Here is a 16,011-nt window from a genome sequence, read left to right as displayed (position 1 = left end):
TTTTTTTTTTTTTTTTTGGTTTTGCTTTATTTTTATTTCTCTATTAACAGCCCGTTGTGTTCACTTTCGGTCACCCCAGCCGGCACTGTTGTAAAACCATGAAGCGCTTTCATCTCTTGTTTTGCTCCACGAATTGTCCAATCCACTTGCGCCACCGTCCTAATTTTCATAAAAAAAGAAAAGAAAAGAAAAATAAATAAAAAGAAGGAAGAAGAAAATTACAAAGGGAAATTTATACGTGTATAGAGAAAATTCAATATTCGATTTAAACTTAATCTATAAATTCGAAACGATTTCATTTCCATCTACGAGATTAACTCACCACAACGTTCAACTGATGCGATGCAGGAGATAAATATTCCATATTGGTGTAATAGGAAGAATAATTTTGGTAGCATTGTTGTTGGGACGCTGTCGTTGTCCACGCTAACCTTTGGTGGTCTCCCGCAAATCCACCATTTTCCGTAACAGCAGGACTCCAAATACTGCTGCTACTTCCTCCACTACTGTAAACCGTACCACTCAACTGTAAAGTATAAAGAAATCATTGATTTAACATTGTCACGGATCATCAACAATTTTTTCGATGGATATTAACGCAATTTTCCTTTTCTTTTTTTCTCTTCTTTTATTTATTTATTTTTTCTTCAAACGAATACATTTGAAGTCAACAATCATTTTTCTTTCGAAATCGAATATATTTTCATTGCAACATTTAACGTTAGATTTAAAAAAAAAGAGAGAGAGAGAGAGAGGGAGAGAGAAAGAAAAAGAAATAGATAAATGAATACAACTTACGCTCGGAGGTGTCGTGTTCGCCAAAAGCAAACTAGTGGTAGGTCCAGCAGGTTTATATTGAGGTGAGTCCCTCAAAAGGGCCGGCGAACTGGCCGCTGATCCTCCCGTACCACCACTTCTATATAAAAAAAAAGAAAAAGAAATAAACAAAAACAAAATAGTGACCATTTTGAAATCGACTGATCGTTTTGTTCGCAATATAGTTCGATATATAATATTGAATAATTCGAATAATTTTTATTGAATCGGTGGTAAAAATCCGTATGATGAAATTACGATTAACGATTATTATCAGACTTGATAATAAGAATAGAATTAAAAATATCGTTAAGGAGTGAACGTTATCCTTTCGTAAATCGATAAATGTAGGTAGTACATAGTACTTACAAAGGAGTCGTAGCTGGTACAGCCGCAGCTGGCGTGGGTGTGGTAGCAATAGAGGGACTCTTCCCTGGAGGTGGATTGCTCGTAGGATTTCCAGAGGGTTTCTTCGACCTTGGTGCCTTATCTTGTTGTTGTTCCTGTTGTTTCTGTTGTTGTCGACATTTGGCACGTCGATTTTTAAACCATACCTGTCATTTGCGAAATAGTCATTAGAGAATGAAATATATTGGACAGGAACGATTACTTGTTTATAAAGATACACTTTTTTCTTTCTTTCTTTCTTTTATCCTTTCGAGAAAGAAAAAAAGAATGGAAAAGAAGAACAACAAATTTGTAAATGTTAACTACTGGATCGTTCGTTAAATCTAATCTCATATGATCTGATCTGATCTGATCTGATCTGATCTGATCTGATCTGATCTGATGATAGGTAATCTAATGGCTAATTATTACAAACGACATTGGATTAGAAGCTATTGGTTATCAATGAAATCAATTGTATGTAGAAGGAGAAGGCTATCGTGAAATGTATACAATCTCTATAGAGATCTATCGTTAATGCAACAGTATTATAGTGGAATTATAGTTATATATATATATATATATATATATATATATATATGTGTGTGTATAGTTATCACGAGTTAGTAAACGTTTCGGAATAGAATAAGCCGATTTTCTAGGAGCTATGTATCACTTCTCTTCAGTTCGTGGTCAACGCTTTTGATCGAATAAGTTAATGATTGCTTGATCAGTTAACTAAAATCTCGTAGAAACTTTATCAGAATGATCTCTCTCATTCTCTCTCTCTCTCTCTCTCTCTCTCTCTTTCTCACATAAACTGTTTCTTTCTTCTCTCTTTACAAAACGCCATTTTTTTCCTCGAGAAGAGGATACGACGAGTTCAGATTCGTTCGTAAGGTCGAAACGAAATCGATCCCAGAACGACGCGCACGTGCAAAAGTGCCGGAAACGTCTTTGGCTTACCGGAAGATGGCGGTGTATCTCCTTTTCATAGGAATCTTATCTTTTGATTACGATCGATATGTCTATGGAATATAATCAGAATAAATGATATATCTGTTAAGCATATGTAAGGGTGTTTTTAGTTTTCTAATAAGTATAGGTCGATTGAAAATTATGAAAAATAGATTGAAGTGGCAGTAAAACAGAGAGAGAAAGAGAGAGAATGAGTGAGCGAGTGAGTGAGTGAGTAGTGAGGTCGAGAAGAAACGTGGAGAGACAGAGATAGATAGATAGAGAGAGAGAGAGAGAAAGAGAGAGAGAAAGAGAAAGAGAGAGAGAGAGAGAGAAGCCCTACGCGATCAATGTTAGAGGCTGAGAGTCGAGCTTGGGTTTCTACGGATTTTCTGGGGAACGGATAGAAGCTAGTAGCATTCTTCAAGCATATTTCTTGTTCGTTCGATTTATCGTCTAGTAACCTATTTTATACCGAATTTTCTAATTTCATTTTGCATTAATATACTTCACGAATATACTTTTTGCATTTTCTTCGACACGTTCTCAAGTCGTTAGACGTGACACCGTAACGATTCGTACCACTGTACGATAAAACGTATAATCTTTGATTCGAATTCCAATGGTCTCTGATGTGTTAACTAATGTGTAAAAATATGTATGTGTAACTTACATATTAATGTGTAACTTAAATCGTATTATATTTGTTCAGATGGTCTTGACTTTGATTACGAAGTTGATTATTTAAATTGGTTAATTAGCTACAGGTGAATGTTATTTATCGAAGCAAGTTAATAGGGGATTTTTTATTTCTGGGATTAAAACGACATCTTGATGCAGTTATTATTCTTAATGTTTTTCTTTTTTTTTTTTCTCTTTGTTTTTCCAAGCTAATAATACGGTGAATTTCTAAATGCAATATGGCGAATGTTATCATTGAAAATAATTAATAATCGATAATAATGAATAACTCTGTTCGAAATAGAAAGGGACAAAAAATTGAAATTAATATGACTATTATCCGGGACATATCCTTTTTTACCTACAATAATCTTTAATTCAATCAAATCTATATAATATAAAATATGTCTATATCTATATTTCATTCATCGATAATAATTAATAACAAGTTTATATCCTACAATACGTTAAGACGGACATTCGAATTCGAAGTACGGCTAATTAATTTCGAGCATTTGTTCTTTATCCAATATAATAATCCTTAATATAATTGATTCTTTAAAATCCAACATGGCGTATGGTAACCATATCGAGCCTAATTAAAAATCGAAGAAATGTAACGAAATGTAACCTGTTTGAGGGATTCGTTCGAAAGAAAAAAAGAAAGAAAAAAGAAATGAAAAATCGATCGGCGTCAAAAGAGAAAGAAGTCAAATGTAGAATTGTTATGAAAATGAAGGAAGAAGCGTATTGGAATAAGGGATGACATGAATGTGCCCGACGTTTATTCGTCGGGCAAGGCTCAAAGAAACGTCGATCGCTTTCGCAGGCGTCGACGAACGTGCGCAAGACTATGCTACGCGTTCGTGGCATTCATTTCATTTGCACGAGGATAGTAAGCCAGGTGCGCTTTCCGTCCCGCAATTGCGGATGCTACGCGTGTCCTTTCTCGCCCCGGGGAATATGAGGGTGTAATATGCGTCGACACGTTCCTATCCTACGACCGAAACGAAACGTCCAATGATAAACGTCACGAAGTCGTTCGAAACGAAAAACGATTACATCAAAAGAAATTCTAGGACGTACATTTTCTTTTTCTGTCTCTCTTCTCTTCTCTTTTTTCTTTTTTCTTTTCTTTTCTTTTCTTTTTTTTTTTCTTCTTCTTCTTTCGGTGTATCATTCTAAGAATTTTGTAAATTCTAAACCAAAAGAATTTCATGTAAAGTTCTTCGCGTGATTCTTAATTCGAGAATTAATCGTTAATTCGTAATAATCGATTTAAGAAAGTTAATGTAACATAACGATATGTTTAATAATGTTAATAACGATTGATAGGATCAATCTTTGTTCAAATGTATTTTATTTTATTTTCTTTTTTTTTTTTTCTTTTTTTTTTTTTTTTTTATTATTATTATTATTCTACAATAAATCAGATGAAATTAATGATAATTCTTTTTCGTTTCCTTTCGATTCGTTTCGTTCAATTAATCGATAATTAGAACTAATTGTTTTAAGAAAATAAATGAAAAATGGCGATCAGCGTAGCCGATATCGTCAGATATTTGTATGTAATCGACGAAAGAATTGTTATGGGTATACATTTTTATTTTTTTATGTAAAATAAGTCAGGAGACTCGCGTAACGACAAGAATAATTTTTTGAAATGTGTCTTAGTTTGTCGGCTTATCAAAAAATATCTTAACGATTAATCATTTATCTAAAAAGAGTCAATCCAATATAGCGATCAAACCATGCAGATATTTACATAATTGATTGATTATGACGTTCATTTTCTATTTCAAAAATTGATTATAACAAAAAAAAAAAAAAAACGATTTTGTGAAATATATAATATTACTTCCTATTTGATTTTTTCTTTTCTTTTTTTTTTTTTTTTTTTTTTTTTTTTTTTTTTTTTTTTTTTTTTAAATCATTCTACAGTAAATCAGAAGAATTCGATAATAACTTTTTCTCGTTTCGTTTCGTTCACTTAATAAGTAGTCAGAACCAACCATTTTAAGAAAATAAATTCAAAATGGCGATGAGCGAAGCCAATATCGTCAGATACTTGTATGTAATCAACGAAAGAATAATTATAAGTATATATTATAATTACGGCCATTTTCATTTTCTTTTTTTACATAGAATAATCCATGAACTCAATTTCTTGAAATCTGTCTCATTTTGATCGTCTAATCAGGAAACATCTTAACGATTAATCGTATATAAAAGTCAATCCAGTAAAGATATAAAAAAGTCAATCCAATATGGCGATCAAGTCGTACAGGTATATTTACATAATTGATCGATCATGCCATTTATTTTCTATTTCAATAACTGGTAATGATGATAATTTTATGAAATATCATATATATATATATATATATATAATATTATTTTCGTATTTGTTATATATTTATTCATTTTTTTTGTCTTTCCAATAAGATCGAAAAAAAAGTAGATAAGTAAGTACTTGCTTACTTACTTTCTACGATGACTGTAGTGGAATTTTTCGAGATTGAATTACGTGCTATGCCGGAAGGGAAAGGGTTGGGTGTCTTTTCGTAGGACAAGCATAGGTACGGGTCGATGTACTTGTAGGGTAAACGACTAATTCGGTTAAAGCGAACGAGCGAGTTAGGTCGCGCCGGGTAAGATAAATCGATGGTCGCGCGTCTATGGTGTCCGCGTGCCGGCGCAGCTCATCGTGCGTGGGTCCTCTGACCCCTTGAAGAGAAACAAGAGACAACTCACTCACCTCTCACTCCTTTTTTTTTCTCTCTATCTCTCTCTCTATCTATCTATCTATCTGTCTATCTATCTATCTATCTATCTATCTATCTATCTTTATCTAGATCAGATTTTTATGATTGAATTTTTCTGTGATCTAATAAGGCTTAAATTTTCTATCAGGATTCCATTTTGATTCCAATTTGAATTATTTCGAGCATATAAACAGGTGTTCAGTTTTATATTTTGTTAGATCGTTAATTACGTTTAAATTAGATATCTAGATCATTTTTTCGATATCATCGAATTTTCTTTTTTTTTTTTTTTTCTATCAAGTAAGACTAAATGTCATATATACATATCATGTTATTTATTATAGTTATTTGTTAGATATAGCTTGTTAGATATTCATTCGATATACTTGGATTATATTTAAGGTAAATTATTAAATGTTTAATATTGAATTATTCTTTTTGATATTTTTAACAGATCCAACTTTTCTATCATGTTTCTCGATTGAATTCCATTTCAAATATCCAATGTCATTTATTTATTTAATTAGATATCGTTATATTAATAATTATATTCTTGGATTAAGTAGATGTAAATCATTATCGATTTCTAATTTACTTACTTGAACTCGAGATTCCGGCAAGTTGATCTTCATTGCAACTTCTTCACGCATAAAAATATCGGGATACTTTGTCTTTGAGAAGAGCCCTTCGAGGATATCGAGCTGTGCTCTCGTGAAGGTCGTTCGCTCCCTCCGTTGTTTTCTGGGATTACCTTCGACAGAAGATTCATTACGTCACTGGGAAAACTTTCTAAACTATGAAACACGAATCGTTTATATGCGAACGTAAGAAAGTAAACTCGATCCGACAATTAATTTTTCTATCACTTTATATATCATCCTTTCGAAGTTGTTGAATCGTTAGACGATGATAGTTGTCGAATCATTAAAAAGAATTACCTATCAATATGTCAATCATTCCCGTGATGATTTTACAACGAAAGAAATCTTAACGTTTACGACGAATAATCGATAAATAAAAGTGATCTGATCTCAAAGAGAAATTTGTTTGGAAATCTGATTACATTTTTACCAATAAAAGTAATTCAATCGATTGAATTAAATGAAAATTACATTCGAAATATATTAGATTGACCAATAAGTAAGATAAGAATATTTAATACTTCACATCTAAACGAATCAAACTATATTCGATAATTTTCGTTGGAAATATCAACATTATTTAACGATCAACCCGACGAATTACTATTAATTATCAATTAATCAAGTATCAAAAATATTGAAAGTTTTATCGTCGATTGGCCAATCTAATGGACGAATTTGTTCTGTTAGAAATTCGGATCGTTTTGATTTGAAAAACAATATATCTAATATATATCGTAGATAGAAATATCAAAACGATATTCTTATGATATTAAAGAAACAAGAAAAATAGAAAAATAATTGATGAATTAATTAACAAAGAATATTGTGGGCACTCACAGTAGTATGACTCACCGGCGGGTGTACAAGCCGGATAGCCGATAGTTGAATGAAGGGCCTCGATCGGTGGCATACCTAAAGCACTAACGTAAGGGTTGGTCTTAAGGGCACCGTAGGGCCCAGCCGCGGAAGTACCAAACGCACTAGGGCCAAATAGTTCGGAAGCTGAGGTGGTGGAGGCAGCAAGGCCTCCGAGATCGGCGCTACCGGCGCCTCCACTACAACCGGAAGTCCCGCCGAGGCTGTTCGACCACATTACCGCCCCTCGGCCCCCAGCACGACTCCCCCTCTCCTCCTCCTCTTCTTCTTCTCTCGGTCTTCCTGAAAATTCAAATTCCAAAGTGTCAGTCGGTACAAAAAAGAAGAGAAAGAAAAACTAAGATTTTAAGCTGACCCCATAAAGACAAGAATCTCCTTTTCTCTCTCTCTCTCTCTCTCTCTCTCTCTCTCTCTCTCTCTCTCTCTCTGTGTATTATCTATCTATCTACCTATCTATCTGTTTATTTCTCTCTTTCTCTCTCTCGTTCGTTGCAACCTAATTCCCGTGACGCGAAAACGCCGAAAAATGAGAATGCTAGCAGCCTCAAGAGCACGACCAGTGTTTCTTAAGCCGCTCGTTTTATCCTCTCCGATTACATACGCTCGAGAAGGACGTCTATCGGACCCATCATCCTTTTCTCTCTCTCTCTCTCTCTCTCTATCTCTCTCCATCTCTCTCTGTTACTTTAGTCTTTACCATGTAAGAAAAAAAATATTATACTTCCCTTCTTGAAACACCTTCGACGCATTTGCGAGAAAGATATCGTGTCTCCCTACGCCACGCACATGTTTCGGATTAAGAGACTCTAATCGCATGATAATTAACGTCTGCCACGTCTGCGAGAAACAATCGTATGACGTCCGTCCATGGAATAGTAATTGCCTTGGTGACATTCTCTTTTTCATTCCTCCTCTTCTTCTTCTTTTTTTTTTTTTTTTTCCTTTTTCTCCAAAGCAACGAAATCTTAGAGGCTCGTTTTTTAATAAAGTATTGTTCGCCGGTAACAGTGAGCACCGGTTATATTGAAGTTACATTCGAATGAAAAGGAGTTCTGGGCTTCTACCGCGAAAAGGGTCTCTTCAAAGCGATCACCCAGAACTCGTTCGAGCCTTCTCTCCCTTTGCACAAATACGGATGAAACGGTTGCGCCGCCTCACGAGTGCCACTCCACTTTTCATACTGTTTTATCCCGCTGCGCGAACGATTGGACCACTATCCCTATCTCCCACCCCCATTTCCACCCACACCCTCACCCCATCCTCTCTTCTTTCTCTCTTTATATTTCTATTTCTAATCAAGGATTTTTTCTTCTTTTTTCTTTTTTTTTTTTTTTTTTTTTTTTACAAATTCGTAAACACGTTTCAGTTTTACGATCACTTTCTTACTTAGCAGATGGATGTTCCGATTCGTGGACAATTTTACGACGGGATTAATTGTCGATAAAATGTAATGTATAGTTTTTATCTAGATAGTTTAATCATGATCGTTGGAAAGGTATTATCTCGAAATATCAGCGGGTAATAACGTAATACGGTTTTAAATAAAAATGAATGATTTGGCGAAGAACGATCGAAATCATTCGTTTCGAAAAGATTCGAAGTCTTGTTTAATTTTTATCGTTGAAATTGTTAACGAATCGATTTATTTGACGAACAATGAACGATGCTTGATTTCGTTTATCAGACTTTGTCAGATAGTGGTTAAATGTAAAAGAAAGAAAAAAAAAAAAAAACGAATCGATCGGTTTTTTCGAACGATAAAATGAACCTTTGAGAATAATTAAATATTTTTCGATGATTATCCGATCGACGTGAAAAATAAATAAACTCGTTCTATTCGATTTTTCTCTTCTAACATCGACTTGGAAGCCAATTTCGTAAAAAAAAAAATAAATAAATAAATAAAAACTCTGTTCTCGATCATCGAAACACGTTATTATCATTCGTTCGAACATTAGATTCTATCTTCAATTCTTTTCCACTCATGAAAACGAAAAAAGAAAAATTTTTTGTAATGAGATATACGTGTATATTTAATGGAAAGAATAGAAAAAAAGATCAAATATAACTAGATCGTACCGACGTAAATTTCCACGAAGCAACGAAAGAGAATAGGGAAGCCATAGAGATAGATAGGAGTCCTAGCAGCACTCTCGTTAGAATTCTGTCGCGAGCACGCGATGTAATGAAAAAAATCGAAGGGGTGAGGAGAAAGAGGAGGAAGAGGAGGAGGAGGAGGAGGAGGAGGAGGAGGAAGAAGAAAAGTAGGAGGAGGAAGAGGAGGAGTAGTAGTAAAAGGGGTGGTTTCACAGCCAACCACATTCTCTGTCTTTCTCTCTTTTTATCTCTGTGCACTTCAGCACGCAGAACAATGCACTTGTTACAGAACCGACAAGTGTGGAGAAAATGCCCAAGTCACCACTCGATTGGACTACGAGTGTGCTCGAGATAGTCTACTACTATTCGAGGGGTCCAAGGGGTAAAGAGAAAGAGAAAGAACTTTTTCCGCCCTCGAGCACCTTCAACATTCACTCTCCCTCCACTCAACGAAACCATCTAGTGCTCGTTGCAAACCTCACCCTCATTTTGTCCTTGAAGAGTCCTGTCCTATTGCAAACACTTTGCGTTACCAATCGACAACGGACATATACCAGCCCGTTGTCCCTAATGACTGTTAAATCCCAGTTATTACATGTCCCACGAGATAAGTAAAAAAGAAAGAAAGGAAGGAAGGAAGAAATAAAGAGGTAAATGAAACTACGATCCTTTTCACTCGATTCGAATCATATATGATATAAATATACAAACGAATTCTTTGATTATATTGACTGAAATTATATCTGTTTTTCTTTGATCGGTCTATAAAAGATATCTCCGATGAATATATCATTTAACAAAATTTATTTCGTTCGATTATATTTTTATATCGATGATGATATATCTTTTTATTTTTCAAAGTTTGATGATTTTTCTCTTTTTTTTTTTTTTTAACGTTAAGACATCAACGTTGGTTGCTAAGGATAAATTTTCTACTTAAACATTTATGTATCTGTTATATACTCATACATAACTGTGTATAATTATATATAGTATATATTGTGTACTATAGGTGTACTACGCTACACGTATATAGTATATATTGAAGTACAGGAGAGGAAAAGCGAAGTTAGTCGTAGCTATCGTAGGAAGTTAAGTTCTGGTTGGCATTGTTTCGAGAAGTGTTTGCACACAAGCGCATTGTTCCTCGAGTGGTCTCTCTCTCGTGTTCGTCTACGGCACAATGGACGTTCGCGTAGACCTCGATGGTTCGTTTTCGTCGTCTGCAATGTTTCGAGAGCCACTGGCCCCGTCTACCATTTCTTGTCCACGTTCTCTTCCATGTAGATAGATATACAACATACATACATACACGTATACCTATCTACGAATACATAAAACGATCTAGCTAGAATAGAGTAGCTTTACGAGTATCCACCAACAAGAAAAGGCATAAGTTGGTACTCGTCAAACGAACGAAGCATTATTAAATCGCGGACGAATGAAATTCGTTTACACACCGATGAATCGTCGATGATGAATGATATATATATATATATATATATATATATATATATATATATATACATATATATCGAAATATCTATTATCGATTGAAAGAAATTTCATTTTCGATTGATTTTCTTCTTTCGTCTATTTTAGACGAACGATTGTAACATAATTTTTTTTAAATATGTTCCCTTTAAAAGAATCATATACATATATATATCTTCCAACTATTTCTTCTTCCTCTTTTATCTATCTATCTATCTTTCTTTCTTTCTTTCTTTCTTTCTTTCTTTCTATTTCTTCTTCTTCTTCTTCTTCCTCTTTTTTTCATTTTTCACGAGAAAATTTCGATCAAACAAAAGAAACTCGTTTTGCCATCTTCGAGTCACGATGCAATTGCATATCTAATGCGTACGATATAATCCTCTTATCGGATTATATCAGGGAAAGAAAGAGAGATACAGAGAGAAAAAAAAGTTGGTAGATTAATATCGCGGGCTATAACAAAGATCCAATTTGCTTAATACCGAGGGCAAGAGGTTCGCGAGATACTTAGGAGGCGCATCAAAGCGATAACGATTTGAGTCTGCCCGATATCGAGGCTGAAAGTTTACGACTCGTGATGCCTGGATTAACAAAGTCTCTTCTCTCTCTCTCTCTCTCTCTCTCTCTCTTTAAATATATATATATGTATGTATGTATGTATGTATATGTACCTATCAATATATCACAATACGTAGTGAATTTTAGAAAGAAATTTAATTTCTTGCCACCATTAAATTCAATTTCTTATCGCCATTAATAAAAAAACTTTAATATCTTGTTAAAATCGCTGAAATTCTTTCGATTAAATCGTTCCTTTTCTTTTTTTTTTTTTTTTTTGTATTCTTATCTTCTCCTTTGATTAGCTCGATATTTTCAAGTAGATAGGTATATTCGTGTACAGATTTATTTCTTTATTTCTTAATTCTTTTATGACTTTGCCTAGCATATCTCTATCCTTTTTCTCATAAAATCACTATACATTCGAAACGATTAAATGAAGTATGGGTATATATTTTATGTATCTGTCTATCTTTCTCTTTATTATTTCTGTTTTCTTTCTTTTTTTTTTTTAAGTTTTCTTAAGTATGTCTTCATTTGTTGTATATCTATCTATCTATCTATCTATCTATCTATCTTTTTTTTCTTACATCTTTTTAATTTGCCCACGGTATATATACGTATATATATATATATATATTATTATTATTATATAATAATATAATAAACCTATAAATAAGTAACACCTATTTATCAATCTATCCTTCTCTTCACAAACGCTTCGTATTATTCTAATTTATCTTAAATAAATCTCCATTCTTATCTTCAGTAAACATCTAAAAACATTTCAATCGATCATAACTATCTCTATATTTCTTTTTCTATCTCTCTTTCTTTATCATATATTCACCTCTTCTGCTTTCAAATTATTCCAACGTATCTACAAACAAACGTTTAAAAAATCCAACGAAAAAAACATTTATCTCCTATCTAACTTTCTCTTTCTAACTTTATACTTTTTCGCAAATCTACGAACCGTAAAAAAAAATATATATATATATATACACACACATTTCGTATAGGTATCTATTTCTTCCTTTCTCTCTGTTCCTTTTTTCCTTTTCTTTTTCTTTCACAGTCCTCCTTCATTTTCTTTTCGACAAAACGAAACTCGTACAAGGGATGTGCCCGTTAGCGCGCGAGCGTACTATACTCGCGGCAGTGCGCGCGAAGAATACCTGCTTAAGGGATGGTAGCCATGCGTACCAAGTCGTGTACGGGTAGCAAACGATTCCTCGAAGAGTCGCATTCAATGCAATTTAGCCCCGGGGACGCGTCGTTGTTGCGCGTTCATTGAGCGTAAAACTTAATTCCCGTGGAAATTCTGTGAGGTACACCTTATATATATATATAGGTATATATATGTATACATATATATATATATATATACTTTATTCTCCTTCGCTAGTTAGTTTTTATTCCACTACGAAGAAAAAATTCCAATAGCGTCCCTTTTTCTTTCTCTCTCTCTCTCTCTCTCTCTCTTTCTTTTTTTTCTTTTTTTTTCTTTCTTTTTTCATCTCGAAAGAGATGGGCCTTCCTTCCAATCCTCCCCTTTCCATCATTTTCGCTATTTTCTTTCCTCGCTTTTATTTTCGTCATTTACTTTCTTCCTTCCTTTCATTTCTCGTACGCCCCGACGCTCGACGTTAGACCTTTAAAGCTAATTTGTTGAATAAAACGAAGTACTTAGATATATCTTCCCTCTTCTTAACTCGAACGCACCATCACCGATTATCACAACCATCACTAAGAGATCAACTTTGAAGGAAGCTACTTTGGTGGTCACGTCGATCCGTTCCACTCACTCGCCCTTTAAGATCCATCACGATCTCTCGAAAGATACGAAACCGACGAAATACAACCCCTCGAAAAGACGAGCCACTTCCGGATACTTTCATCCTTGATCCTTAAAGGATACTCATCTCATTATCATCATCATCATCATCATCATCATCATCATAATCATTATTATTATTGTTGTTGTTTTTGTTGAAGTATGATTGTGAAGTATGATTTTGAAGTTAAAGATATCTGTACGTATATGTGAGTATTACGTCAAGAATATTATAACGATTTGTTTCGCAAAATCGTTATCAAACTTTCTCTCGAAATTTGAAAGATCGATTAACTTGGAAATCCGTAAAAATCGGGCTATCGAGTAACGCTTAATCTTCGTCCTTGGTCGATCCAGCACGAAGTCCAACACTCGCCGTTGGAAGCCTTGGAAATACTCTTTTCTTCTTCGACGTTCGGCTTCCGATGGCCGTTCGATTCCGATGTGATCGAACTATGTTTCTCTATATTCCACGAACATGAATTCTTCGTATTATCCATCATTTAATATCTCTCGTCACAATTAATCTTCTCTGAATACGAACATGATTTCTTTCATTGATTTATTAATACCTATTCTTACATATTTTCTTTTATCATACTCAGAACGACAGTCTCTCGATGTTTGTTAATTCATCGTTTATTTTTTTAGTCATTTTATTTCTCTCTCTTTTTTTTTTTTTTTTAATTTGCTATATCGTATAATCAGAATCTTGTGTCGATATGTCTCCGATGATAATTAGATCGTACTTTCAGAATCTTTCTTTTTTTCTGGATTCTTCAAAATGTTCTCTAATTTGTTATCATACCATATCTAAAACGTATTCTTCTCGAAAAGAAATGATCGAATATCTTCATCCTTCCTTGTTATCCAATCACATCAAACGCGATGTCTTGTCTTGAGAATTTTCATTCCTTCCTCATCCATCGTTTTCTTCTTTCTCTTTTTTTTTTTAATTCTGTTACGTCTAAACCAACTCGAGAAGAACATGTCCTCTTCTTCAAGAAAACGATAAATATTCTTCCTCGTGTCGATTATCTTTAAGTTTTATACACATTAGTCCTCTTTGAGCACGTTTTCTCTAATCGAGGATTTTCTTTGTCCTTGAGTCGAGATCCTGAACGAAAGCAATAATTTGCGAAAGACACTATCATTCTCGCGCCCGTTAGATACAATATATCCTTCTACCTAAACGTTTCGAAGCGAATCTGTGACGTCGGATACGAAATCCCAGCACGGACTACTAGGATCCGAAACGTCTCTCTCTCTCTCTGCTCGTCTCTCTCGGAGAGGACATTCCACCGCGTATAGACGAACGAGAAGGTCCTCCTCGTGGAAGGCGGACCTAAACCTGGAGGGAGAGTCGAGCCAAGAAGATTACCGTAAGCAGATTATTTCCGTGGAAATCCTGCTGCTGGCCAACTACTATCTCGGCACGTTGGCGGTTGCTTCCTATGCTACAAACGTTTCTCGTAGCTTTCGTCGAGTCCGTAGGACCTTGTTAAAACGAAATTGACAGAGCAATAAGGATATCGTCGATCAAATATTATCCGTCAAATAAAATCCATGCCGATCGATGTCGTTTAATTTTCTGTTAACATTATATACCTAACATCAACGATTATATACGGTTAACTGATATGAAACCTTCCTCTTTACTTGTTGATTATTTCTTCTTCGAATTCGCATCGTTTGTTCTATTTTTCTATCGCAAAATTTTCTACCGATCGTACCCAGGAATTGTATGCGAATTTATATATATATATATATAGAATGTGTATGTGTGTATATATATATATATATTCTCCGTTTCAGTTGGATGAAAGCTTTACGGCTCGCCGATTAAACGTCGGAGTTTTCGATGTGGGTATTCGTTCGCCGCAGTACCCGATTTCAATTGGTTCGGATGGCTGGATCTCTCCCTCTTCTTTCACCATCACCTCCCTCTCTTTCTCTCTCTCTTTCTCTCTTTCTTTCTTTCTTTCTTTCTATTTAGTTCCACATTTTCTTTTTCCCGTTTACATTACGAAATGTAATCGTGAAGAAGGAAAATTTCACAAACATGATCATCGTTTATTATCGTAGAATGAAACGAAAAAAAAAATAAAATGAATAATAGAAAATGATAGGAGAGAGAGAGAGAGAGAGAGAGAGAGAGAGAGAGAGAGAGAGAGAGAGAATATAAATGAAAAAAATGTTTCATTCTAATGTCTCGCTAATAATTTTCTTTATCATTTTTACGAATCGGCATATGCATGTAATTATCATATCGTAAGAATGTTTCAAAGTTAAAATTAGAGAACAGTTTAAAGCCCATTAACCGATAACATAATCTTAACGATATAATCGCACCTTGGTATCAGTTTAAGTTCGGTTTGGATAAACGCCCGAAAGAAAGAAAACGAACTTTAAAATGTTGAAAATTTCGACTTATCGTTACCGATTAGAAACGTAATATGAAACAATTTCGCGCTAATGCAACATCATTATCAATATTATTACTTTAAACATTATTACTTTAAACTGCACATACACGTGGTGAACACTTTTTTAAATGAAGATCCACAAAACTTGAGATCGGCAACGTTTAAATGGAATCTAGGTAAACGAGATAATAATTTACAGAAAGGAAGAAAGAAAAAAAAAAAAGGAAGAAAAAACCGATCGAGAAACTCGGTTGGTTTATTCACTGTGACATTGTCATTTGTCGAGGTCGAAAGGATAACGAACAGTTTCCTTTCTAAGAAGATATTAGTAGCACATAGATAACCGTTGTCACGGTTAAATTCTTTCTCACAAGTGTCGGTGCACGGAAGCCAGGGTCGACGTTACGAAACGCGTTCGATCGATAAACCGCACGAAGAGAAAATTCCTCTCTCTCTCTCTCTCTCTCTCTCTC

At 34.4% G+C, this 16,011-nt stretch overlaps 1 protein-coding gene across 3 annotated transcripts in view; it reads right to left on the bottom strand.

The window, feature by feature from the left end:
* The window catches only part of LOC122632841 (homeobox protein OTX2-B-like), a 17,527-nt gene continuing 1,516 nt past the window's right edge, over positions 1 to 16,011 (bottom strand). For 2 of the 3 annotated variants that reach the window (XM_043820075.1, XM_043820074.1), the window contains 6 exons: positions 7,088 to 7,408; positions 6,206 to 6,357; positions 1,186 to 1,370; positions 799 to 916; positions 323 to 526; positions 1 to 159 (listed from right to left, as the gene is read on the bottom strand). In XM_043820075.1, the coding sequence (XP_043676010.1) occupies positions 61 to 159; positions 323 to 526; positions 799 to 916; positions 1,186 to 1,370; positions 6,206 to 6,357; positions 7,088 to 7,343 (1,014 nt within the window). In that variant the 5' untranslated portion in view covers positions 7,344 to 7,408 and the 3' untranslated portion in view covers positions 1 to 60. The remainder of the gene's footprint in view (positions 160 to 322; positions 527 to 798; positions 917 to 1,185; positions 1,371 to 6,205; positions 6,358 to 7,087; positions 7,409 to 16,011) is intronic. The other variant, XM_043820076.1, reaches the window with a different exon arrangement.

The sequence above is a fragment of the Vespula pensylvanica genome, chromosome 11, assembly GCF_014466175.1.
Source record: "Vespula pensylvanica isolate Volc-1 chromosome 11, ASM1446617v1, whole genome shotgun sequence".
NCBI classification, from domain to species: domain Eukaryota; kingdom Metazoa; phylum Arthropoda; class Insecta; order Hymenoptera; family Vespidae; genus Vespula; species Vespula pensylvanica.
Note: the sequence above shows the minus strand (reverse complement) of the source record. Positions and strands in the feature narration are given on the sequence as shown.